The 25,035-nt window shown below is 42.3% G+C and overlaps 1 protein-coding gene across 7 annotated transcripts; it reads left to right on the top strand.

Moving 5' to 3' along the window:
* Nucleotides 1-850: 850 nt before the first annotated feature.
* On the top strand, nt 851-24,564 carry Znf25 (zinc finger protein 25). Of its 7 annotated transcripts, none has more exons than XM_045137309.1 (7): nt 877-894; nt 11,733-11,825; nt 11,933-12,048; nt 16,843-16,969; nt 17,265-17,360; nt 20,633-20,696; nt 21,208-24,564. In XM_045137309.1, exons 3-7 carry the CDS (start codon nt 12,034-12,036, stop codon nt 22,271-22,273), a joined length of 1,368 nt encoding a protein of 455 aa, XP_044993244.1. In that variant the 5' UTR covers nt 877-894; nt 11,733-11,825; nt 11,933-12,033; the 3' UTR covers nt 22,274-24,564. The 7 variants fall into 7 exon arrangements, with proteins under 7 accessions (XP_044993245.1, XP_044993244.1, XP_044993240.1 ...); XM_045137305.1 differs by having other exon boundaries at nt 885-954; nt 11,723-11,825; XM_045137308.1 differs by lacking the exon at nt 877-894 and adding an exon at nt 1,139-1,293.
* Nucleotides 24,565-25,035: the final 471 nt, after the last annotated feature.

Here is a 25,035-nt window from a genome sequence, read left to right as displayed (position 1 = left end):
GGGCAAGTGCTCCCCTCCTTGGAAACTAATTTCTGGGGAACATAATTTGTTTTCTATACACAGTATATCTTCCTTACTGAAAAGATAGTCATTGTACTCTATACCAATAGGATAATTTTAAAAACATATTTTTGGGAGCCGGGCATGGTGGCGCACACCTTTAATACCAGCACTCAGGAGGCAGAGGTAGGAGGATTGCTGTGAGTTCGAGGCCATCTTGAGTCTACAGCCTGGGCCAGAGTGAGACCCTACCTCGAAAAAACAAAACTCACTCCCTTTCTCTCTATACACACATACACACACACACACAAATATATGGGGGGATGATCAAAATACATTATGTACATGTATGAAAATAGTTAATAAAATGTTTTTAAAAAATTAAGCATCCTCCCTCCCATCAGGAAACAATATGTGTGACAGAGACACTTGAATCCCCCCAGCCCCCGTGTCGGCTCTTTACGCTTATATACTATACATATTTTCTAGTGCATTACATGTATCGCGTATTATTTCCTTAGTTGTAAAAATTATGGACCCGGGACAAAGCTGCTAGGTTCTTTGGACTGGGTACCAAGTTTCAAGTACTTCAATGACCCATCAATATTCATTGCAACAATTTCTTTTCCAGCCCGGGGCGCTGACTGCCAGTCCTAATCAATTATCCTTTGAAAGGACCAGGCCCGGAGGGGCGCCGCCCACCAGCTACGCTTTGGCCTTAGGTCGAAGCCGAACCTCATTGCCATCAAGCCAGACGGAGTCGCCGCAGAGGCTTCTGGGCAACGTAGTTCTGGAGCGAGGATGGCTCCGCGCATGGGCAGAGCCGCCTCGCCTGTCAGTAGCGGGGTTTTGTCCTTCGCCTCGGGCGGGGGTCGAGAACGGGCCTGGGCATCGGTGCGCCTGGGTGTCGGGGCGTCTCGGGCGGGGTCCGGGCCGCGCGCCGCGCTGCAGCAGGTGTGTGTGGCGGCCTCGGGCGGGGCGGGGAGGTGACGGGTTCGATCCCAGGGGCCGGAGCGGAGCTGTCAAGTCCCGGTGCGGCGAGGGGCGGCCTGGGAGGCCTGCGCGGGGCCGGGGCGCGGGGGCAGAGGGGGAACCCCCGGAGGCTGGTGACGTGGAGCCCTGGCCGGTCAGCTGGGCGGCTGCTCAGCGCGCCCGGGACGCAGAGCCAGCGTCCCAGGCGGAGGGCTGCTTTAATATGCCACAGCTGTCAAGGGCCACAGACGAACCTGGAGGGTCGTGGGCTGTAAGGAATAGGGTAGTGGATTTTGAAAGTGCGACAGGGAATCGGTAAAGGTGAGCTGCGTTTCTCGTTGACTGCCTGTTGTGTTTGTGCAATTTCGTCACCACAACCATCCTTTCTGCTGCTTGTAATCACCTCCTCCTTCTTTTTTTTTTTTTTATCCTCCTACCTCGGCCTCTCAAGTGATGGGATTCAAGGAGTGCACCTACACATCTGGTCATCACCTCTCTCTCTCTCTCTCTCTCTCTCTCTCTCTCTCTCTATCTATATATATATATATATATATATATATATATATATATATATATATACACATATATATGTATGTATATGTATACATGTATGTATGTATGTGTGTGTATATATATATATATATATATATATGTATGTATAGTACCACTGCAAGTTGAGAGAGAATCTGATTTACTCAGTATGAGAAGATGGGTTTTGAAGTCTTCATTGTTTCCCTCTGTGTGTGATCTTACACTAAGAGCAGACTTGGTTGCATTAACACAACAGTTGCCCTGAGCGCCACCAAAACACCGAGGTGAAGTGTGATCTGACCGTGTCTCAGCCTCTCAGCAGATTGTTGAACACGTTGTTACTTGAAGCTGTAGTTTGACAAATCACTGGTAAATTTTACCGAGGAAGGTTAAATTCTGGAGAGGAGAATGAGAGATATTTTTATTATTATTATTACTATTATTATGACAGCATCTTGCTATGCAGTCCCAGTCTGTCCTGGGACTGATAATCTTCCGATCTCATCCTCTCCTGTGCTGGATTGTAAGTGTGTGCCACCATGCCTAGCCGAGACAGATTTTCTTTTTGAAAAGAAGAAAACACAGCTCATCTCTGCTCCCTCTTATGGAGTGACAACCTAATGTCTGTGATTGGCTTGTTGGTATCTGGGCTTATCAGTTAGGCCTCTTATAAGCAACAGGCTGGCTGGAAGTGGTTTCTGCTTATTATAAAAAGAACTTTAAGGTTGGAGAGATGGCTTGCCTGCAAAGCCAAAGGACCCAGGTTCAATTCCCCAGGACCCACCTAAGCCAGATACACAAGGTGGCACATGCATGTGGAGTTTGTCTGCAATGGCTGGAGGCCCTGGAGTGTCAATTCTTTCTCTCTCTCCCTGTTTCTCTCACTTTCAAATAAATAAATTAAGAAATAGTTTAAAACTATTTTTTGGAAAAAAAAAAAAGAAACTTAGAAGTAAAACACCTCATTTTCTCTAACTGCACCATGAAGTACCTGTCTGGGGATTATGGTATCAAACTGTGAATTAATTAGCTAATTAAATTAGTCCAGTCTGGTCTTGAACTTGCCATCCTCCTACCTCAGCCTCTTTGGTGCTGGGATTAGAAGTGTGCACCACCACATCTGACTTCAAATTGCGAGTTTTAAAAGCTACATGTGCAAGCCTTTAATCCCAGCACTCGGGAGGCAGAGGTAGGAGGATCTCTGTGTGTTCGAGGCCACCCTGAAACTACATAGTGAGTTCTAGGTCAGCCTTGGCCAAAGTGAGACCCTACCTAAAAAAAAAAAAAAAAAAAAAAAAAAAGCTATATGTGCTCTTCCTACCTCTGCTTCCCAAGTGCTGGGATTAAAGACATGAGCCACCATGCCCAGCTCCAATCTCTAATTTTTACAAGCAAGCACCTTTGATCACTGAGCCATCTCTCCAGCACTGTTACCCTTAAAATGAGAAGGAATTAGGGCTGGAGAGATAGCTCAGAGGTTAAGAGTGCTTCCTGTGAAAGCATGAGGGCCTGAACCCACCTAAACAGCTAGATGTGGCCATGTGCACCTGTGACCCCAATCCAACAAGGGAGCTGAAACCAGGGAATCGCTCCAGCTGATAAAAAGCAGCCAGCTCGGGTATCAGTAAGATTGGTTCAAACAAGCATGGGCAGAAGAGTGATGGAGTGGGACCCACCGTTCTGCCCTGGGCACTGCAGGTGAGTGCCTCCCTCCTGCCGCAGGAGAGTGGATGGGGTGCCTCACGGGCACAAATGCAGATAGAATTCAGAGTCACTACTTAGGCTGGGTCTGGGGTCAAATTGTAACTAGGCCTTGATGATCTCTGATATGGTCCCCAAACCTGCTGACTTTGAAGCACATGTAGCTCTTTTTTTTTTTGTAGTGCCAGACATAGGTTTCATAGGTTGGAATATATGGTACCTCTTTTTTTTTTTTTTTTTTTTTTTTTTTTTTTTTTAAATTTTTATTAACATTTTCCATGATTATAAAATATATCCCATGGTAATTCCCTCCCTCCCCACCCCCACACTTTCCCGTTTGAAATTCCATTCTCAATCATATTACCTCCCCATTACAATCATTGTAATTACATATATACAATATCAACCTATTAAGTATCCTCCTCCCTTCCTTTCTCCACCCTTTATGTCTCCTTTTCAACTTACTGGCCTCTGCTACTAAGTATTTTCATTCTCACACAGAAGCCCAGTCATCTGTAGCTAGGATCCCCATATGAGGGAGAACATGTGGCGCTTGGCTTTCTGGGCCTGGGTTACCTGACTTAGTATAATACTTTCCAGGTCCATCCATTTTTCTGCAAATTTCATAACTTCATTTTTCTTTACCGCTGAGTAGAACTCCATTGTATAAATGTACCTCATCTTCATTATCCACTCATCTGTTGAGGGACATCTAGGCTGGTTCCATTTCCCAGCTATTATAAATTGAGCAGCAATAAACATGGTTGAGCATGTACTTCTAAGGAAATGAGATGAGTCCTTTGGATATATGCCTAGGAGCGCTATAGCTGGGTCATATGGTAGATCAATCTCTAGCTGCTTTAGGAACCTCCACACTGTTTTCCACAATGGCTGGACCAGATTGCATTCCCACCAGCAGTGCAGAAGGGTTCCTTTTTTTCCACATCCCCGCCAACATTTATGATCATTTGTTTTCATGATGGTGGCCAATCTGACAGGAGTGAGATGGAATCTCAATGTAGTTTTAATCTGCATTTCCCTGATGACTAGTGACGTAGAACATTTTTTTAGGTGCTTATATGCCATTCGTATTTCTTCCTTTGAGAACTCTCTATTTAGCTCCTTAGCCCATTTTTTGATTGGCCTGTTTGATTCCTTATTAGTTAACTTTTTGAGTTCTTTGTATATCCTAGATATTAATCCTTTATCAGATATATAGCTGGCGAAGATTTTTTCCCATTCTGTAGGTTGCCTCTTTGCTTTTTTCACTGTGTCCTTTGCGGTGCAAAATCTTTGTAATTTCATTAGGTCCCAGTGGTTAATCTGTGGTTTTATTGCCTGAGCAATTGGGGTTGTATTCAGAAAGTCTTTGCCAAGACCAATATGTTGGAGGGTTTCCCCTACTTTTTCCTCTAGCAGTTTCAAAGTTTCCGGTCTGATGTTAAGGTCTTTAATCCATTTGGACTTAATTCTTGTGCATGGCGAGAGAGAAGAATCTATTTTCATCCTTCTGCAGATATTAATCCAGTTTTCAAAACACCATTTGCTGAAGAGGCTGTCTCTTCTCCAATGAGTATTTTTGGCGTTTTTATCGAATATCAGGTGGCTATAGCTACTTGGGCTTACATCTGGGTCCTCTATTCTGTTCCACTGATCTACATGTCTGTTTTTGTGCCAGTACCATGCTGTTTTTGTTACTATGGCTCTGTAGTATAGGTTAAAATCAGGTATGGTGATACCACCAGCCTCTTTTTTGTTGCTCAGTATTATTTTAGATATTCGAGGTTTTTTATGATTCCAAATGAATTTTTGGATTGTTTTTTCTATTTCCATGAAGAAAGCCTTTGGAATTTTGATAGGGATTGCATTAAATGTGTAGATTGCTTTAGGTAAGATTGCCATTTTCACGATATTGATTCTTCCAAGCCAGGAACAAGGGATGTTTCTCCACTTTCTAGTGTCTTCTGCAATTTCTCGCTTGAGTGTCTTAAAGTTCTCATTGTATAGATTCTTTACTTCCTTAGTTAGGTTTATTCCAAGGTATTTTATTTTTTTTGATGCAATTGTGAATGGGAGTGATTCTCTGATTTCATCCTCTGTGTGTTTGTTGTTAGCATATATGAAGGCTACTGATTTCTGTGTATTTATTTTGTATCCTGCTACATTGCTGTAGGTTTTGATTAGCTCTAACAGCTTGCTAGTAGAGTCTTTAGGGTCCTTTATGTATAGAATCATGTCATCTGCAAATAGTGATAACTTGATTTCTTCCTTTCCAATTTGTATCCCTTTTATGTGTGTCTCTTGCCTTATTGCTATGGCTAAGACTTCCAAAACTATATTAAATAGAAGTGGAGACAGTGGACACCCTTGTCTTGTTCCTGATTTTAGTGGAAAAGCTTCCAGTTTTTCCCCATTTAGTAATATGTTGGCTGTAGGCTTGTCATAAATAGCCTTTATTATATTGAGATATGTTCCTTCTATTCCCAGTCTCTGTAGGACTTTTATCATGAAGGGATGTTGGATTTTGTCAAATGCTTTCTCTGCATCTAATGAGATGATCATGTGGTTTTTGTCCTTCAACCCATTTATGTGATGTATTACATTTATAGATTTGCGTATGTTGAACCATCCCTGCATCTCTGGGATAAAGCCTACTTGGTCAGGGTGAATGATCTTTTTGATATACTCTTGTATTCTGTTTGCCAATATTTTGTTGAGAATTTTTGCATCTATGTTCATGAGGGAGATTGGTCTGTAATTTTCTTTTTTTGTTCTATCTTTGCCTGGTTTTGGTATCAGGGTGATGCTGGCCTCATAGAAGGAGTTTGGTAGGATTCCTTCTTTTTCTATTTCCTGGAAAAGCTTAAGAAGCAATGGTGTTAGCTCTTCCTTAAAAGTCTGGTAAAATTCAGCAGTGAATCCATCCGGGCCTGGGCTTTTTTTAGTTGGGAGATTATTGATAACTGCTCGGATCTCCATGTTTGTTATAGGTCTATTTAAGTGATTAATCTCATTTTGATTTAATTTAGGTAGGTCATATAGATCAAGGAAATCATCCATTTCTTTCAGATTTTCATACTTTGTGGAGTATATGCTTTTATAGTATGTCCCTATAATTTTTTGAATTTCTCTGGAATCTGTTGTGATGTTACCTTGTTCATCTCTGATTTTATTAATTTGTGTCTCTTCTCTCTTTCTTTTGGTCAGATTTGCTAAGGGTTTATCAATCTTGTTTATCCTTTCAAAGAACCAACTCTTTGTTTCATTAATTCTTTGGATTGTTCTTTTTGTTTCTATTTCATTAATTTCTGCCCTAATCTTTATTATTTCTTCCCGTCTACTACTTTTTGGTTTGCCTTGTTCTTCTTTTTCCAAGGCTTTAAGGCGAAGCATTAGGTCGTTTACTTGCGACCTTTCTAATTTCTTAATATAGGCACTTAAGGCTATAAATTTACCTCTTAGAACTGCCTTCATTGTGTCCCAGAGATTTTGGTATGTTGTGTTCTCATTATCATTTGACTCTATAAATTTTTTGATTTCCTTTTTGATTTCTTCATTGACCCACTCATCATTTAGTAGTGTATTGTTTAGCTTCCATGATTTTGTGTATGCTCTGTAGCCTTTCTTGCTACTGATTTGTAGTTTAATTCCATTGTGGTCAGATAGAATGCAAGGAATTATTTCAATTTTCCTGAATTTGTTAAGATTTGCTTTGTGTCCTAATATATGGTCTATTTTAGAGAATGTTCCATGTGCTGCTGAAAAGAATGTATATTCTGCAGCCTTTGGATGAAATGTCCTGTATATATCTGTTAGGTCCATATCTTCTATGACCTCATTTAGTCCAGATGCCTCTCTGTTTATTCTTTCCCTGGATGACCTGTCAATTGATGAGAGTGGGGTGTTAAAGTCACCCACCACCACCGTGTTTGGTGTTATCTGTGACCTTAGTTCTAATAGTGTTTGTTTGACGAATTTGGGAGCCCCCATGTTAGGTGCATATATGTTTAGGATTGTAATGTCCTCCTGTTGGAGTGTGCCCTTAATCAATATAAAGTGACCTTCCTTATCTTTTTTGACTAACTTCGGACTAAAGTCCACCCTGTCTGATATTAGGATAGCAACCCCTGCTTGTTTTCTAGGCCCATTTGCTTGAAACACCGTCTTCCAACCTTTCACCCTAAGATAATGTCTATCCTTTGTAGAAAGGTGAGTTTCTTGAAGACAACAAATTGTAGGATCCTGCTTTTTAACCCAGTCTGCAAATCTATGTCTTTTCGTTGGGGCATTGAGACCGTTGATATTAAGAGATATTATTGAAAGGTGTGTATTTATGTTTGCCATTTGTGTGTGTGTGTGTGTGTTACTTGTTCTACCTGTGCTCTCTTCTGTTAACTGGTATTTGAGTATGGCTGGTTTTTTCTAGGTTCCTTATATGTGTGCTTTTCCTTTTGTTCAGCATGGAGGATTCTATCAAGTATTTTCTGTAGAGCTGGTTTTGTCTTCAGATATTCCTTTAACCTGCTTTTGTCATGGAATGTCTTTATTTCTCCATCTATTTGGATGGATAACTTTGCAGGATAAAGTAACCTTGGTTGACAGTTGTTATCTTTCAGAACTTGGAATATATCACTCCAGGCCCTTCTGGCTTTAAAAGTTTGTGTTGAATAATCTGCTGTAATCCTGATGGGCTTGCTTTTGTAGGTAACTTGATTTTTCTCTCTAACTGCTTTCAATATTTTTTCTTTGGTTTGTGTGTTTGGAAGTTTGAGTATAATATGGCGAGGAGAGTTTCTTTCTGGGTTTTGTCTGGCTGGGGTTCTAAAGGCTTCCTGTATCTGTATTGGCACCTCTTTCCCAATTTGGGGAAAATTTTCCTCTATGATTTTGTTGAAGATGCCTACTATGCCTCTGGAGTGGAATTCTTCTCCTTCTACTATGCCCTGAATTCTTATATTGGATCTTTTCATAGTGTCCCGAATATCTTGAAATTCCCACTCATACTTTTCTATAAGTTTGTCTTTCTCTTTGTTGGACTGCATTAGGTCTGCCACCTGATCTTCTAGCTTAGATATTCTGTCTTCTCCCTCATCCATCCTACTGGTGAGATTTTCTACAGAGTTTTTTATTTCATTAACTGTGTTCTTCATTGCTAGTAATTCTGACTGGTTTTTCTTTATTATTTCTATTTCTCTATTTATGTCTTGTATTGCCTTCTTTATTTCATTAAATTGGTGTCCTGCCTCTTCTTTGATTCCTTTGATTTCCTCTTTGATTTCCTCTTTGATTTCTTCTTTGATTGTTTTCATGTGTTCTTTGACCTCTTTGAACATATTTATAATTATTCTTTTGAACTCTTTCTCAGGCATTTCCTCTAACTCTTTCTAACTGGAGGACATTTCTGATGCATTAATACTTTTAGGTGGATTTATATCGTCTTGCTTTTTAGTGTTTCTTGTGTTATAATGTATATATTTTTGCATCTTGGATTAAGTGAATGCTTGGATTTTCTAGCTAGCTGTGTATTCTTAGCTGTATCAATTGATTTGGTGTAATATATTTTCAGGGTAGGACCTTAAGGTAGTGGAATAATATACTGGTAGATTCTAAAATTTAGGTAAACACTGTACCCATTCCATCAAAAACAGCCCCGAGTATGTATGCAAGAGTAGTTATTATAATGACCAGATCCTCTATCAACAAAGAGGTTTAGATTTCTGGTCTGTTGAGGTATCCAAGTCAGCTTGTGACCAAGTGAGACCCTTCCCTGGTGCAATCCCAGTTACCTTGGGTGATTGTGGTCTCAGTCAAGTTGCTGCCTGGGTCGTCGGGCTGCTGTTCTGATTTCTGGAGCTGGGCACTTGCTTTTCCTACGGGGCAAACCGAGCCGCTGCCGCCGTCTCTGCAGCTGTTGTAGGCGCCACCCCCGGAGCCCCCACCGCTGCTGAAGCTGCCGTTGCCGTGTCCACCGGTGCTGCTCCCCCGAAGTCGCTGCTGCGGGATCTGTCACCGCTGCCGCTCCTGGGTCCGCTGCTGCTGGGGCCACTGGTACCGGTGCTGGAGCCGCTGAAGTTGCTGCCAAATTCTGCTCCTGCTTGGGTCCCGCCGTCAGCCCAAGTTGGCGTGGCCGGGTCCCGGGCCGCTGCTGTGTTCGCTGGAGCTGGGTTCAGGCGGCAGGGGAGGGGAGGGAGCCGCGCTGTTCTGGTTGTATCGTTTCTCCACGTGTGCTTTTACTTCGCGGTCTGCTCCTCCCTCCGTTGCTCGCTGCCGCTCTCCCCTCACGTTTCCCGAGTTGCGGAGAGCGCGGTGTGAGGGGAAAATCCCGCACCTGGCTTGTCCTGCGGCTCGAGCCGAGGGTCCGGCGGTTTTCTGCCGTTCCGCGGTTGCGGCGGGTAGTCGAGCGGCCCGGAGCCGCTGTTCCCGCCTGTGCAGGCTCTGGATGCTCTATAACTCTTCTACTTCTCCGCTGCCGCCTCAACTTCCTATACACCTCACTTTTTAGTAAAAGTGTGTATTTTGCTGAGTTTTTTTTGGTCTCCCCCCCCAGGCTGTTTTGGCGTGGTACCTACGCCGCCATCTTAACCGGAAGTCGGTACCTCTTTTTTGAACTAATCAGTGTTGAAGAGTTCAGTTTTTTTGTGAACAGACTCATAGCTAATCAGTGAACCGACACATATGTTCTTCAAGAGCCAGTGGAAATGTTTAGCAACACGGAGTCAGCTCCACAGACTTATGTTGCTCTCACCTTTGGTCAAAAAAAACCTCCGGGCTGGAGAGATGGCTTAGCGGTTAAGCGCTTGCCTGTGAAGCCTAAGGACCCCGGTTCGAGGCTCAGTTCCCCAGGTCCCACGTTAGCCAGATGCACAAGGGGGCGCATGCGTCTGGAGTTCGTTTGCAGAGGCTGGAAGCCCTGGCGCGCCCATTCTCTCTCTCTCCCTCTATCTGTCTTTCTCTCTGTGTCTGTCGCTCTCAAATAAATAAATAAATAATTTAAAAAATATATTTAAAAAAAATAATAAAAAAACCCTCCTTTTGGTAGTAGATGCTGGTTATTGCAGAGACTATTAAACTGGTCAAAGTGTTGAGAATAACTAACTGTTGAGTACTCAGCCCTTAAACGGGATATCTTTCTCGCCCCTTCAAAGGCCCAGGGAATGCTACAGAAAGGGAATGGAAAGATTGTAAGAGCTGAAGGGTGAGGAGCAGTCTTCTGGGTGTGACATGGCTGTTGCAATCATGAACACACAGCCACCATAGCTGCCTTCGCAAGACCTGCACACACACACACACGCACACGCACACGCACACGCACACAACATAGAAGGAAGGAGAGGGACTACTTGGGAAGAAGAGGGTCAGCAGAAGAGAGATACCATGGTAATGAGGCGAATATGATCGTGATGTTTTGTTTTATACCTGCATGAAGTGATCAAAAGTGGTCTAAGATGAAAGTGGGAATGGCTTCACAATACTGTGAATATGCTGCACTAACAACCGTTGAACTGCGGGCTGGGAGATGGCTCAGCACTTAACGCTGCTTGCTTGTAAGCCTGCCAGCCATGACTCAGCACCCACGTACAGCTGGACACAAAGTGATTCAGACATTTCTAATTCCAATGTGCGTGTTGTTAGAAAAAGACGGAGACAAGTGTGAATATCTAAGACAGAGGAATCAGACTATTGGAGGAGAGTCTAATTGTAGACAATTCACACCTCAGCAGCAGAGACTCTGGAAATGTGAAGTGCCCCCCCCCACCCCAGCACAGGGCCAGGGAGGTTTTCATGTTCAAGGAGAGGGGAAGGGAGAAGCATTAGCAAGTGTAATCTCCTTTTGTCCAAGATCACCAGCCAGGCATCTGACTCCCCTGGGGTTCTCAAGGTAGCCGGGGGCTGGCTCCTGGCAGACCTCTCGGCTTTCACCAGTAGTATATTGAATTTCTGACATACTATCTCCTTCATGTGTGACAGTGGGAGGCAGAGCCAGGGGAATCTAGAACCTCCCACGCAGCAGCAGTGGCAAAAGGGACTCTGTCTTCAAAGAAGGTGAAAGCAGAGAAGAAATATCCTAAGGCTGTACTTTTACTTCCGCATGTGTGCTGTGGCATGTGCAGGGTCATGGACACATCATACACACACACACACACACACACACACACGCATATACATGTTCTTTTGTACAAACACATAATAAAAATTAGAAAGGACCCACTGAATTGTGTAAATGGACAAATTGTGTGCTGTGTGAAGTATTTATCAATAAAGATTTCATTTAAAAAATGTTTAGATTGAGGGCTGGAGAGAGGGCTCAATGGTTAAAGGAGCTTGCTTGCAAAGCTTGACAGCCTGGGTTTGATTCCCAAGTAACTACATTAAGCCAGATGCACAACGTGGCACATGCATCTGGAGTTTGTTTGCCGTGTCAAGAGGCTCTGTTGCACCCACTCATTCTCATTCCTTCTCTCTCTCTCTCTTTCTCTCTCTCTATACCTCCCTCCTTGTAAATAATAATATCTTTAAGAAATGTTTAGCTGGAGACAAAAATGTCACAGGCTCATCAAGATTGTGTCACATTCATCTATTCATCTCCAGCCCTCAAGCTAAACAAATTCATCAATGGACAGGTAGGCATATTTCAACACGGTCCTTCTTATTCCTTCTAAATGAGCCAGAGGGAAATTTACCCAAAGGCTTATGCCATACTAAAATGTCATGTGAACATTTCTCACAGGTGATTGCGAGAGCTGGGACCCATGGTTTCTTTTGAATCCACTCTTCCAACTTTTCCTGCTCTGGCTTTCAGGGATAGGAACCCTTTCCAAAGAACCAAAAATGAAGAAGTTCAAGGTAAGTCATTTATGCAACCCTCACTTTGTTTCATTCTATGTGTGCTAGAAAAGTAGTAATAGTTTAAAATCCCATTCTCAAAAGAAATTGAACAGTTGGAGAGATGACATCAGTTAAGGCACTTGCCTGCAAAGCCCAAGGACCCAGGTTTGATTTCCCAGTACGTACATAAAGCCCGATGAACCAAGTGGCACATGTGTCTGGAGTTGATCTGCAGTGGTTAGAAGCCCTGGTGCACCCATCTTCCCCTCTTCTCTCCTTCTCCTCTCTCTCAAATAAATAAATAAAATACTTTTTAAGTAGATGAAGTGTGGTGGTTTGATTCGGGTGTCCCTCATAAACTTAGGTATTCTGAATGCTAGTCTCCCCAGCTGATGGCAATTAGAAATTAAAGCCTCCTGGAGGCAGAGTGTTGTTGGGGGCAGACTTATGGGTTTTATAGCTGGTTTCCCCTTGGCAGTGTTTGGAATATTCTCTTGTTCCTGTTGTCCACCTTATGTGGGCCAGGAGGTGATGTCCACCCTCTGCTCATTTTCTCTGCCATGATGGAGCTTCCCCCTCAAGCCTATAAGCCAAACAACAGGAAGTCGTTACTCCACCTAGGGCCTATGCCCTTCCCAGCCATAGGCTTTTGACTAGATCTTCAGTACCAGGGTAACATTTTTAAAGCACATAGTCATAGTTACATACTGATGCTATAACAAAACATTAAAAAAAAAATCCAGGCTGGAAAAATAGCTTATTGGTTAAGGCATTCGCCTGCAAAGCCAAAGGATCCTGGTTCAATTCTCCAGGATCCATGTAAACCAGATGCACAAGGGGGTGCATGCATCTGGAGTTCATTTGCAGTGGCTGGAGACCCTGGTGTGCCCATTCTCCCTCTGTCTCTCCCTTTCACTCTCTCAAATAAATAAATAAATAAATAAATAAAATATATTTTTTTAAAAAGGAAAATTCCAATAAGGTATCTAATGGTGGACTAAATTAAAAGGAAAAAGCTAGAGAGAGGGCTTAGCAGTTAAGACATTTGCCTGCAAAGCCAAAGGACCCATGTTTGACTCCCCAGGACCCATATAAGCCAGATACACAAGGGAGTGAATGTATCTGAAGTTTGTTCACAGTGGCTGGAGGCTCTGGCACATCCATTCTCTTTCTCTCTCTACCTGCCTATTTCTAAATCTATCTCTCTCTCAAATAAATAAATAAGAATAAAATATTTTTTAAAATAAATTAAGGGGCTTAGTGGTTAAGGCATTTGCCTGTAAAACCAAAGGACTCCAGTTTGATTCCCCAGGACCCATGTAAGCCAGATGCACAAGGGGGCGCATGTGTCTGGAGTTTGTTTGCAGTGGCTGGAGGCCCTGACACGCCCATTCTCTCTCTCCCTCTCTCTGCCTCTTTCTCTCCCTCCCTCTCTCAAATAAATAAAGTTTGAAAATATATTTAAAAAATAAATTAAAAGGAAAATATTGGGGCTGGAGAGATTGCTCAGTGGTTAAAGGCACTTGCTTACAAAGCCTGACCGCCTGGGTTTGATTTCCTGTACCCAGGTAAAGCCAGATGCACAAAGTGGCACATGTGCCTGGAGTTCATCTGCAGTGGTAGGAGGTCCTGGCAGGCCCATTCTGTCTCTCTCTCCCTTTCTCTCTTCCTACAATGACAAAATACTTTTTAAAAATTATAAAAATAGTGCCAGGTGTGGTGGCGCACGCCTTTAATCCCAGCACTAGAGAGGCAGAGGTAGGAGGATTGCCATGATTTCAAGGCCACCCTGAGACTCCATAGTGAATTCTTGGTCAGCTTGGGCTAGAGTGAGACTGTACCTTGAACCCCCCCCCAAAAAAAAAATTTTATAAAAATAAAGGTGGGCATGGTGGCATATGCCTTTAATTCCAGAACTTGGGTGGCAGAGGTAGGAGGATCACCATGAGTTCGAGGCCACCCTGAAACTCCATAGACAATTCCAGGTCAGCCTGGGCTAGAGTGATACCCTACCTCGAAACCCCCCAAAAGAATTATAAAAATATTATGAGGTTATAATCACTGAGTACATGTCATGTAAAGAATGCCTAAAAAGAAACAAACCAAAACCTAGTGTAAGGTTATAGTTACTGTCTGATTTAGAAATGGAACTTATCTTTGTGTTATAGCTAGGGTGAGAATAATTGTCCTACCTGGCATGTGGGTGACCCACACTCAGGGTTTAATAGGGAGGTCCGTAAGGCCTGAATCATTGTTCATCTCTTTATATTTTTCCGATGTGTGTGTGTGTGAGAATGGTGTATGCCAACATGTGTACCTCATGTGCATATGTGAAAATGCCAGAAGAGAACGTTGGATTTCATCCTCTATCCTCTTCCACCTTGTTTCCTTATGATAGAAGCTCTCCCTGAATCTAGAGCTTCCGTTGTTGGCAAGACTGGTTAGCCAGCGAGCCCCAATAGTTCTATTATCCTCACCCCCCATCAGGACTGGGGTTTCAGCCATGTGTGGCCTGGATACCCCTCAGGCCAGACTCAGGACCTCATGTTTGCACAGTAAGCGTCCTTACCCACTGAGCCATCTCCCCAGGCCCTGTTTGTCCCTATTTAGAGTCCAGTCTAGTTCTCTGTGTGCTGTATTATGGCCTGTCATTGGATTCTTTGGTTATACTATCCAGCTGGGTGTTAAAACCCTGCGGGTGGCCATAAATTAACCATTTTCCTTTCTTCTGGTAAGGTCAGTTGAGCCTCATTAGAGGTCACTCTTGGGCACTTAAGAGGAGCCCCCTTTGGCTCCTTTGGGGTTCCTCGACAAGTTGTGCCATCTGCTCGGAAGGCTTGGGCTCTTGTTGACCAGGTACTCCCTTGGAGGCACTGAGGACATTCTCCTTTGACTGGACCCTCCTCCCTGTGGACTGTGGACTGTGCACTGGCTGGAGACCAACTTGTGGGGCCTCAGTGTCCTATCTGCCCAAGAGGACTTGCCAGAGCTACATGGCCCCTTTTACAAGTCCTGCCATTCTTTGGTTCCCTGAGACCCAGGTGACCCAGTGGCATGGGTCAAAATATTAGCAGTCCTTTTAGCTACATTGTATATCTACATTGGCTTTAGCCTCCAAGTGTGATTATTGAACACCCAAAAGGTCATTTATACCCAGGGTTTTGTTTGTTTGGGTTTTTTTTTTTTTTTTTTTTTTGGTTTTTCTTTTTTGTTTTTTTGAGGTAGGGGATCACTCTAGCCCAGGCTGACCTGGAATTCACTATGTAGTCTCAGGGTGGCCTTAAACTCACAGTGATCCTCCTACCTCTGCCTCCTGAGTGCTGGGATTAAAGGCATGTGCCGCCACACCCGGCTTATACCCAGTTTTGAAGAATGTGGTTTAAAATTAGTAATTGCATAATGTTGCAGTCAGCTTCACACTGCTGGCAGAAAACACCTGATCAGATCAATTTATGGGAGGAAAAGAGCTATTTTGGCTTACAGGCTCAAGGGGAGGTTCCATGAGGGAAGGGGAAATGATGGCATGAGCAGAGAGCAGACACCGTCTTTGGCCAACATCAGGTGGACAACCGCAACAGGAGAGTGTGCCAAACACAGGCAAGGGGTCTGGCTATTACACCCATAAGCCCATCCCCAACAATGCCCTGCCTCCAGGGGGCATCAATTCCCAAATTGCCACTGGCTGGGGACCTAGCATTCAGAACACATAAGTTTATGGGTGAAATCAAACTTGAATCAAAGCACTACACATAACATTGTACATATTTCCACATAAGCACTTGCTACACATATTGCTGGCAAGCATTTCCATCTTTGCCTTTCCATCAGAATAGAAGCTCTTTGACAAAAGACATGATTGCTGCATTCACTTTGTATGTCCACCAGAGTCGCAGGCCCAGAGTGTCACTTAGTAAATATGTATGGAACAAATATCAATGTACAATACAGGGCACAGACTTAGCAATGTAGTAACTCCCTACAGTAAATATAAACAAATAGACCTAGTTTAATATACTATTTTTTTAAAAAAAACATATTTTATTTACTTGTTTATTTGAGAGAGAGAAAAAGAGGCAGAGAGAGAGAGAGAGAGAGAGGGAGAGAGAGAGAGAGAGAATGGATGCACCAGGGCCTCCAACCACTGCAAACAAACTCCAGATGCTTGTGCTGCCTTGTGCATCTGCCTAACGTGGGTTCTGGGGAATCAAACCAGGGTCATTTGGTTTTGCAGGCAGATACCTTAACCTCTAAGCCATCTCTCCAGAACAATAGACTAGTTTTTGATGGGTGTTTTGTTTTATTTTTCGAGATGGGGGTCTCACTTTGTAGTCCAGACTGATCTGCAATTCATGGTGTATCCCTGGTTGGCCTTGAACTTGTAGAGCCCCTCCGTATCTCAGCCTTTCTAGTGTTGGGAGGGTAAGCATGAGCTGGATGCCTGACCTTTGTTCCTTGTCGTCTTGGGGATTGAATACAGGGCCTTGCACATTAAAAAAATTTTTTTTTGTTTATTTTTTTGAGAGCAACAAACAGAGAGAGAAAGAGGCAGATAGAGAGAGAGAGAATGGGCACACCAGGGCCTCCAGCCACTGCAAACGAACTCCAGATGCACGTGCCCCCTTGTGCATCTGGCAAATGTGGGTCCTGGGGAATCAAGCTTTGAACCGGGGTCCTTAGGCTTCACCAGCAAGCACTTGACTGCTAAGCCATCGCTCCATTGCACATTTTAAGGCAGGCACTACCCTGAGCCACATCTCCAGCCTTTGCACCTCCTTGTCCCCACTTCATATTCAATTTAATTTACTGTTTCAGGGCCCTGTGACATTAAAGGATGTTACTGTGGAATTCTCCAAGTCAGAATGGAAATTACTGACTCCTGCTCAGAAGACCCTGTATAAGGATGTGATGCTGGAGAACTATAGTCACCTGGTGTCCGTGGGTAAGGAAAACTTCCCTCTCAGTAACTCCCACTGGTTTGTGCTTCTTTGCCCAGTTGCCAGAACATGTAAATTCTCTATAAGGTTGTGTGGAACGGGGGGTGGGGGAGGGCATCAAAGTTAATCTGTTTTTGGAACCAGAAAAAAATATTTGTATCCCTACATCTCCCCGTTGAAATAACAAATAAATAATGAATTTGCTAAGCACGAGGGAGCCCGTCCACGTTTGTCCTGATGCTCTACCCTTCAGAGTCCTTCAATTCTAAGCAATTGTCATCATTTCTTTTGCACTAACAGGTTATCGTGTCAGTAAGCCAAATTTGATCTTAAAGCTGAGGCAAGGGAAAGAGCCATGGGTATCGGAGGTGGAGTTTCCACGCAGGAGCCCCACTGGTGAGTCACAGGAACCCTCACCCACGTCACTAGAGAGCCAGTGGAGGCCGCAAGTGCTTTAAAATGTTTTCCCAGCAATCTCACAATCTTCTGTAGTTCTAGAAAGGAGTGAAGGTCCTTGACCTGCCCATGTTGGAAACCAAGATCACATCAATTTTCATTTCTCCATTTAACTTCCTCTTTTTTTTTTAAATTTTTTTATTTATTTATTTGAGAGCGACAGACACAGAGAGAAAGACAGATAGAGGGAGAGAGAGAGAATGGGCACGTCAGGGCTTCCAGCCTCTGCAAACGAACTCCAGACGCATGCGCCCCCTTGTGCATCTGGCTAACGTGGGACCTGGGGAACCGAGCCTCGAACCGGGGTCCTTAGGCTTCACAGGCAAGCGCTTAACCGCTAAGCCATCTCTCCAGCCCTAACTTCCTCTTTTGTCAGACATTCTCTTTTAAAAGTACTATTTATTTATCTACTTATTGAGAGACAGTGAGAAAGAGACTGCTGCATCGGGTTCTCATGGCTGGTTGAAATCACCCAACGAAGAGCAGCTTCTGGAAAAAAAGAGGTTTATTTTGGCTTACAGGCTTGAGGGAAAGTTCCATGATGGCAGTGAAAAATAATGGCATGAACAGAGGGTGAACATCACCCCCTGGCCAACATAAGGTGGACAACATCAGCAGGACAGTGTGCCAAACACTGGAAGGGGACACTGGCTATAACACCCATAAACCCACCCCCAACAATACACTCCCTCCAGGAGGCATTAATTCCCAAATCTACATCAGCTGGGAACCTAGCATTCAGAACCCCTAAGTTTATGAGGAAGCACCTAGATCAAACTACCACAGAGACCGAGGCAGGGAAAGAGAGAAAGAGAGAGAGAGGGAGAGAGAGAGAGAGAGAGAGAGAGAGAGAGATATTGAACATACCAGGGTCTCTAGCCACCGCAAATGAACTCCAGATGCTTGTACCAGGCTCTGTGTGGGTACTGGAGAACTGAACCCCAGTCCTTAGGCTTTGTAGGCAAGCACCTTAACCACTGAGCCATCTCTCCAACCCTTTTGTCAGAGATTCCTAAGCCAGATTTATTTTTCTTTCCTATATATAAATGTAATCCTTAGTTTTGCCTCAGATTTTTGTCTTTTTCTTTAAACTTCTCAGCTAATCCCTACCATTAGAGAAAGTATGTAGCAATCTTGATTTAGAAATACCTTTAACACAATCTCTCTCATTTTTTCCCTTTAACAAGATGACTCAGTTATTGGCACCATCTCAACTCTGAATTCAGATTACACACCATTACACTGCTCATCAGTTATATTTATTGCAGCAGAGTGGCGTTTCTTTCTATGTGTGTTTGTCCTTAACACAAAACACTGGTAATTCTTCCTACAAACTACTGCTCCTTATTTGGAGTACTAGAACAGCAAGGGAATCTCACCTGCTTCTGTTAATGTTATTCATGTTCATGTATCTTAGGATTTGTGCTGATGTGCAATGTCTGGTATATTTTATTTGCTCCCTAAATATTTGTTGAAAGAATGAATTTTGAATGAGACGTCTACTCTTTTTTCTTTCTTTTTTTTTTTTTGAGGTAGGGTCTCACTCTAGCCCAGGCTGACCTGAACTTCACTATGTAGTCTCAGGGTGGCCTCGAACTCATGGCAATCATCCTACCTCTGCCTCCTAAATGCTAGGATTAAAGCTGTGTGCCACCATGCCCGGTGAGATGTCTGCTTTTTTTGCTCTAAGTTTTTTCTAAAAAGTCTTACAAGGATTTAGCCCTTTTAAAAATCCAAAGTATAAACCAGGTGTGGTGGTGCATGCCTTTAATCCCAGCATTCAGGGCCGGGGGGAGGTGGTAGTGAGGTAGGAGGATTAGGCTACCCTTGAACTCACAGCAGCCCTCCTGTTTCAGCCTCCTAAGATTACAGGGATTGACCACTTCACCTGACTTGTAGAACTGTGATAAATAATCTAATTTTCAAGGATCATGTAGTAACTTACATGTAGTAACCAAGATGTAAAAGCAGAATTCAAAATTTGTTGAATCATTGACAATGATGCTTTGGAAATGTGGGCTTTGGTGGTCAAGATAAATTCAAAAGTGGAAATCTCTAATCCTACAACTGGGAATTTATCCACATATAGATAGCTGTCTCTATGACTTAAAAAATATTTCCTTCTGAACATATGTGTTCTTAGGTCCTCGTGTTCTGGTGAACATTACTCCTAAGCAATAGGAATTTTCTGCACATGGGGAAATAGATGTTCTGAGAAATTCACTTTTAGTGTTGACATCTAGATTGTTCTGACTGGAAAAGAAGTAGAGTACAAGCTTATTTATTGCTTACTACAGTAACCCCTACCCATTTGCAGTTTTATTTTGGGTGGCTTTAGTTATCCATGGCCAACTGCACTGTGAAAGTATTTAATATAAAATTATAGAAAGACATAATTCATAAATTCAAAATTGTGTGCCATTCTAAGTAGCATGCTATAGGAGGACCACTTTGTCCTTTCCTAAACATGAGTAATCTGTTTTTCCAGAATATTCATACTGTGTGGCATTAGTCACTTAGCAGCCATCTTGGTTTTCAGACAAATTAGTTAGGGGTTCACAGTGCTTATGTGGAAGAAATCTTGTGTTTTACTTGCTGATGTTCCTAAAGCACAAAAGTAATGATCCTAGACATTTTAGTTGCGCCAAAGTGAAACCTTAAATGCTTCCTTTAAGTAATGAGGTGAAAGTCTAGGATACACATTTACATCTACGGGGGAAATCCATAGTTTATACAGTTCAGTACTCTCTGTAGTTTCTGGCATCCATTAGGGGCCTTGGAATGCAGTACTATTGTACTAGGAACCTTGTGACATAGTAACCTAAGTTTAAGAATATATCTTAGTCCTGCATCTGATTTCCCCCCAGTATATCCACTAAATATAACTTGTCAACTAATTTTCCATATCCAATTTTCTGATTCCTACATTCCTGTTCATCAATATTTTTTGTATTTTGCTCCATGTTTTTTTCTCTTTTGTCTCATCTTGCACTGCCAAGTTCCTAAAGTGATATTGATAGCGGTGCTCGAAGTGCCTAGAAATACAACCAGATTCCTTCCTACCTGCTATGAAACTTTTGGTCTTTGTTAGTTTTTTTCTAAAGCAGTTGGCTAGAGGGAATTTACATTTGAGAGCTCTTTTAGTTTGGTAGGTTGGCCTAATACCAATCAAGCCAATAAACATAACATATTAAATATTCATTCCTTTGTAGAACACCTAAACAATAAGCGTAACATTGGAGCCAGACGCAAGGAAAACCGAGCTGGAAATTCAAGGCAAGTTCAAGAATTAATATTTAAGAGGGAAGCTTTATAAGGAGGGAGCAGTCTTGCCTGGGGTACTGAAAGTAAGGAGATGTATTGAGCATTCAATGGGAGAAAAATAACACTGGACTAAATCTCAAAGAATACATTCCAAATAGGAATGTTCTTTTTAAGAGAGACTTATTTACAATCAGGAGACTCAAATTTCATAGTTATCTTTTGATTTTTTGTTTGAACTACAGATTAAAGGAAATTTCATTATAGGAAGTAGAGTTAAAGAGTTGAGAAATCCTGAGACTATAATGTAGGGGAAGTCTCATATCAAATGTTAAGTCACAGTGTATATCAGACTTAACATATGCTAATTAATAAACGCTTAATACAGTGTATATTCGCATTGGATAAAGCTTATGAGTCAAATGGACCTAGGAATATCTCTAACAGCCACCAGAGTTACTCAGAGAATATACAGTACATACAAGCCTTAAAATCGCTATACACTAATGAATTCTGAACTTTCTAGGAAAGGGGAAACCACAAGACAAAAGAAAACTTATCGACAGGAAGAAAGCTACGAGTGTAACAAATGCGGGAAAATCTTCTGCTACAAGTCTGCCCTCACGGCGCACCAGGAGACACACACCAAGAAGTCCTTCAAGTGCGAGAAGTGTGGTGAATCCTTCTACAAAAACGAAGACCTCACAATTCATCAGAAAGTTCACACCAGGGAGAAAACTTACGCATGTAAAGAATGTAACAAAATTTTCTACCACCTGTCATCTCTCAGTAGACATCTGAGAACCCATGCTGGGGAGAAGCCCTATGCATGTGATCAGTGTGACAAATCCTTCTACCAGAAACCACACCTCACGGAACACCAGAAAACACACACGGGGGAGAAACCCTATGAGTGCACTGAGTGCGGGAAGTTCTTCTATGTGAAGGCATACCTCTTGGTGCACCAGAAGACACACACAGGGGAGAAACCCTTTCAGTGTAAGGAATGTGGGAATTACTTTTCTCAGAAGTCACACCTCACAGTCCATCAGAGGACACACACAGGGGAGAAACCCTACAAATGTAAGGAGTGCGGGAAACTTTTCTCCCGAAATTCACACCTCAAAACCCACCAGAGAACTCACACAGGGGAGAAACCCTACAAATGCAAGGAGTGTCAGAAGTGCTTCTATCAGAAGTCGGCCCTCACGGTCCATCAGCGCACACACACGGGGGAGAAACCCTTTGAGTGTAACAAATGCGGGAAAACCTTTTACTATAAGTCAGACCTCACCAAGCATCAGAGAAAGCACACCGGGGAGAAGCCTTATGAGTGCACCGAGTGTGGGAAATCTTTCTCTGTGAATTCAGTCCTCAGGTTACATCAAAGGACTCACACAGGAGAGAAACCCTATAAATGCAAGGACTGTGGGAAATCCTTTTCTCAGAAGTCACATTTTATTATACATCAGAGAAAACACACAGGGGAGAAACCCTATGAGTGTCAGGAGTGTGGGGAAACCTTTATCCAGAAGTCACAACTCACTTCCCATCAGAAGACACATACCCAGAAGGAAAAGGCTCGTAAGTGATATGGGCTCAGGCTTTCTGTGGGAATTAACCTTTCTATCATAATTCATACAGGATCTGCATGTGATGGCATTCAGGAGACTGAGGTAGGAGGGTTGTTGTGGGTTCGAGGTCAGCCTGAGAGTAATTCCAGGTCAGCCTGTGCTAGAGAAAGACTCTACCTCAAAAAACCAAGGTGGGGGGGGGGAGGTTTATAATTCATACAAAAGAAAAATCTCATCAAAAGGAAAAAGTTTGAGTCATAAAGTTTTCCTTATAGAATTATCAGCAAATGCACAGAAAGTAATATGTAAACTTATTATGTAATTATAACACAGTAGACTTTACTAAATATTGGGAGACATGGATGGAAGAAATTATACAAATTTGTAAAGCATAAAAGGAACTTTATTTCAGAAATCGTACTTTATACAATATATAAATAACCCAGAGCACAAGGAGTAAGTTAAAGGAATGCCAAGTTTTCTATTAGGGCATCTAGCACTACATCCAACCAGTGCAAATACATGAGAAACTCCTGTGGGTACCTTGAATTTTCAGAAACCATTCCATGTGAGTTACATTCATCTTAGAGGACTCAAGAGGAATAAGTGCAAAGATTGCAACAAAAATGGAAGCCTTTATCGAGCATTTGTTGATGTCTCATTGACTGCCAATCATATCATTAGCACTTACACTGTACCTTTACAGATATTTTAAATATTTGGAGTACTACCAACAAGAATTCAAAGAATTTTGTACTAGGATGTGCAGTTACACTACAAGTGATGTTACTGGTCCCAATGTTTGTGTTTCTTCTAAAGAAATAATTATCGAAACTTACGAATGTCCAGCCAAGATAATCAGGAAGCATCAGTGAAGGCTTTGGTACGTAGGCAATGTGCCTGTGAGTATTCTGTAAAACAAAATCTTCAAATGCTTGAGTTGCATGTAGTGCCTGCCCATCACTGTACACAGGAAGACATTTGTCCCTAGTCTAGTCGGTGTTACGTGTGAGAAAATGTGCCACCTCATGTCTACAATGCCTATTATTAATAGTGTTACTATATTTATCGATGTGTAATCTTTGAAATAATAATGAACCTTTCTATTTCCTAGCACTTGTTAGTAAACCAACCCTTCAATAAGAAACTGATTTTTTAAAAAATTCAGTTATCTTGTGATCAGTTAAATTTTGAATTAGGGACACATTTATTTTTAGCAAAAAATTTCAGCTGTTTCTGAAACAGATGAAAATAGTAATAGTTATCTTGCCATTGATGTTGTCACAGGGTATAGGATGATCTGTGTTTTGTAGCAGAGCCCAAACTGTTCTTGCATTTCTTGTCTGCCTAGTAGCTAACGGCTCCCGCCGCTTCGACCCGGACTCCAGCCTGGGCATGCGGCTCAGCCACGCTGTGCCTTACCTTCCTTTCACGTATGAGTAGTGATGGTAGCCTCTTAGAATTGCTTTAATCTTGAAATAGGTTGCTATTTTCAAAGCACTTAGAACAGCGTCTATAAAACATAAGAAGTATATGTTAGATGTTATTGTTATTCCGATTTGTATTTCCTGAAGTATGTGGTGAAAAGAAAATGTTGCTAAGCCAACATTTATTTCCCCACCCCCTTGCTGTTAGTGCCTTCACTCGGTTTGGTTGTTCGTTTCCCTACCGGGACTCAGTAGCAGATTCTGAGCAGGTAAAGGCCAAGGGTTGGTGAACCACACTCCATCAGCAAGATCCACTGCCCATTTTATAGTTTTATATTAGTACAGGACTGGGGGGAAAAAAAATGAAAGAGTGTTTTGTAACCCAGAAAGATTGTATGGCATGAAAACTTCAGTGTCCATGAATAAAGCACTTTGAAAGCACCAATGTAAACAAACCCATTTGTTTATGTTTGGCCTGCGTCTGCTTTCCAACAGAACTGCGCGTAGTGGCAGAGACCACGTGGCCCACAGTACCTAAGACGTTCACCACAAGGCACTTTACAGCATACGCTTTCCATTACTCAGCTGAAAATGTTGCAAATGGTATAAAAGTAGATTTTCGTAAATGCTATGTGTGTCAAGTATAATACGTACAACAATATGGGAGTGAGTGATTTCTGTGTAGCGTGTTTACTGTGTGCATTATATTTATATGATGAAAGCCTACACTTTAAGTATTTTTCCCAAAGAAACATGTTTTTTACTTGCTGACTTGTTATACCATCAAAATTAATTTCCTGTTGAAATGTAGCAAATATAAGAAATAAAATTTGTCTAAAATAAGATGAATTTTTAGTTGACGCCACATTTATCTTCTTCCAAGTCAATGGCTAATTGTCTCTTTATTTTATCATTTCCTTACTATCCTCTCATAAGGTTTCATCTGTGTCATATTTAACTTATATAAATTAACAGTAAAAACTATTTAATACCTGACTCCATTAGCTAGTAACTTATAAAATGATTACCTATGCTACATATATTAAATGGTATTTGACTTAATTTTTTTTTGGTGTTTCGCAGTGGAGTTTCCCTATAGCCTAGGCTGACCTGGAATTCACTATGTGGTCTCAGGGTGACCTCAAACTCATATCAGTCCTCCTATCTCTGCCTCCTGAGTGCTCGGATTAAAAGTGTGCATCATCCAGCTTCTTAAACCATTTCTGACTTTATGATGTTATGACTGAAATACCCATTTAGCAGAACTTGTTCTTCAAATGTTAGCTTTTATCCATTCCCAAGCTAGCTGATGAGAACAAATGTTCCTATACTCCAAATTCAAGCCTGAGAAAA

Source organism: Jaculus jaculus, chromosome 18 (assembly GCF_020740685.1).
Source record: "Jaculus jaculus isolate mJacJac1 chromosome 18, mJacJac1.mat.Y.cur, whole genome shotgun sequence".
NCBI classification, from domain to species: domain Eukaryota; kingdom Metazoa; phylum Chordata; class Mammalia; order Rodentia; family Dipodidae; genus Jaculus; species Jaculus jaculus.
This window is presented reverse-complemented; position numbering and strand designations above follow the sequence as displayed.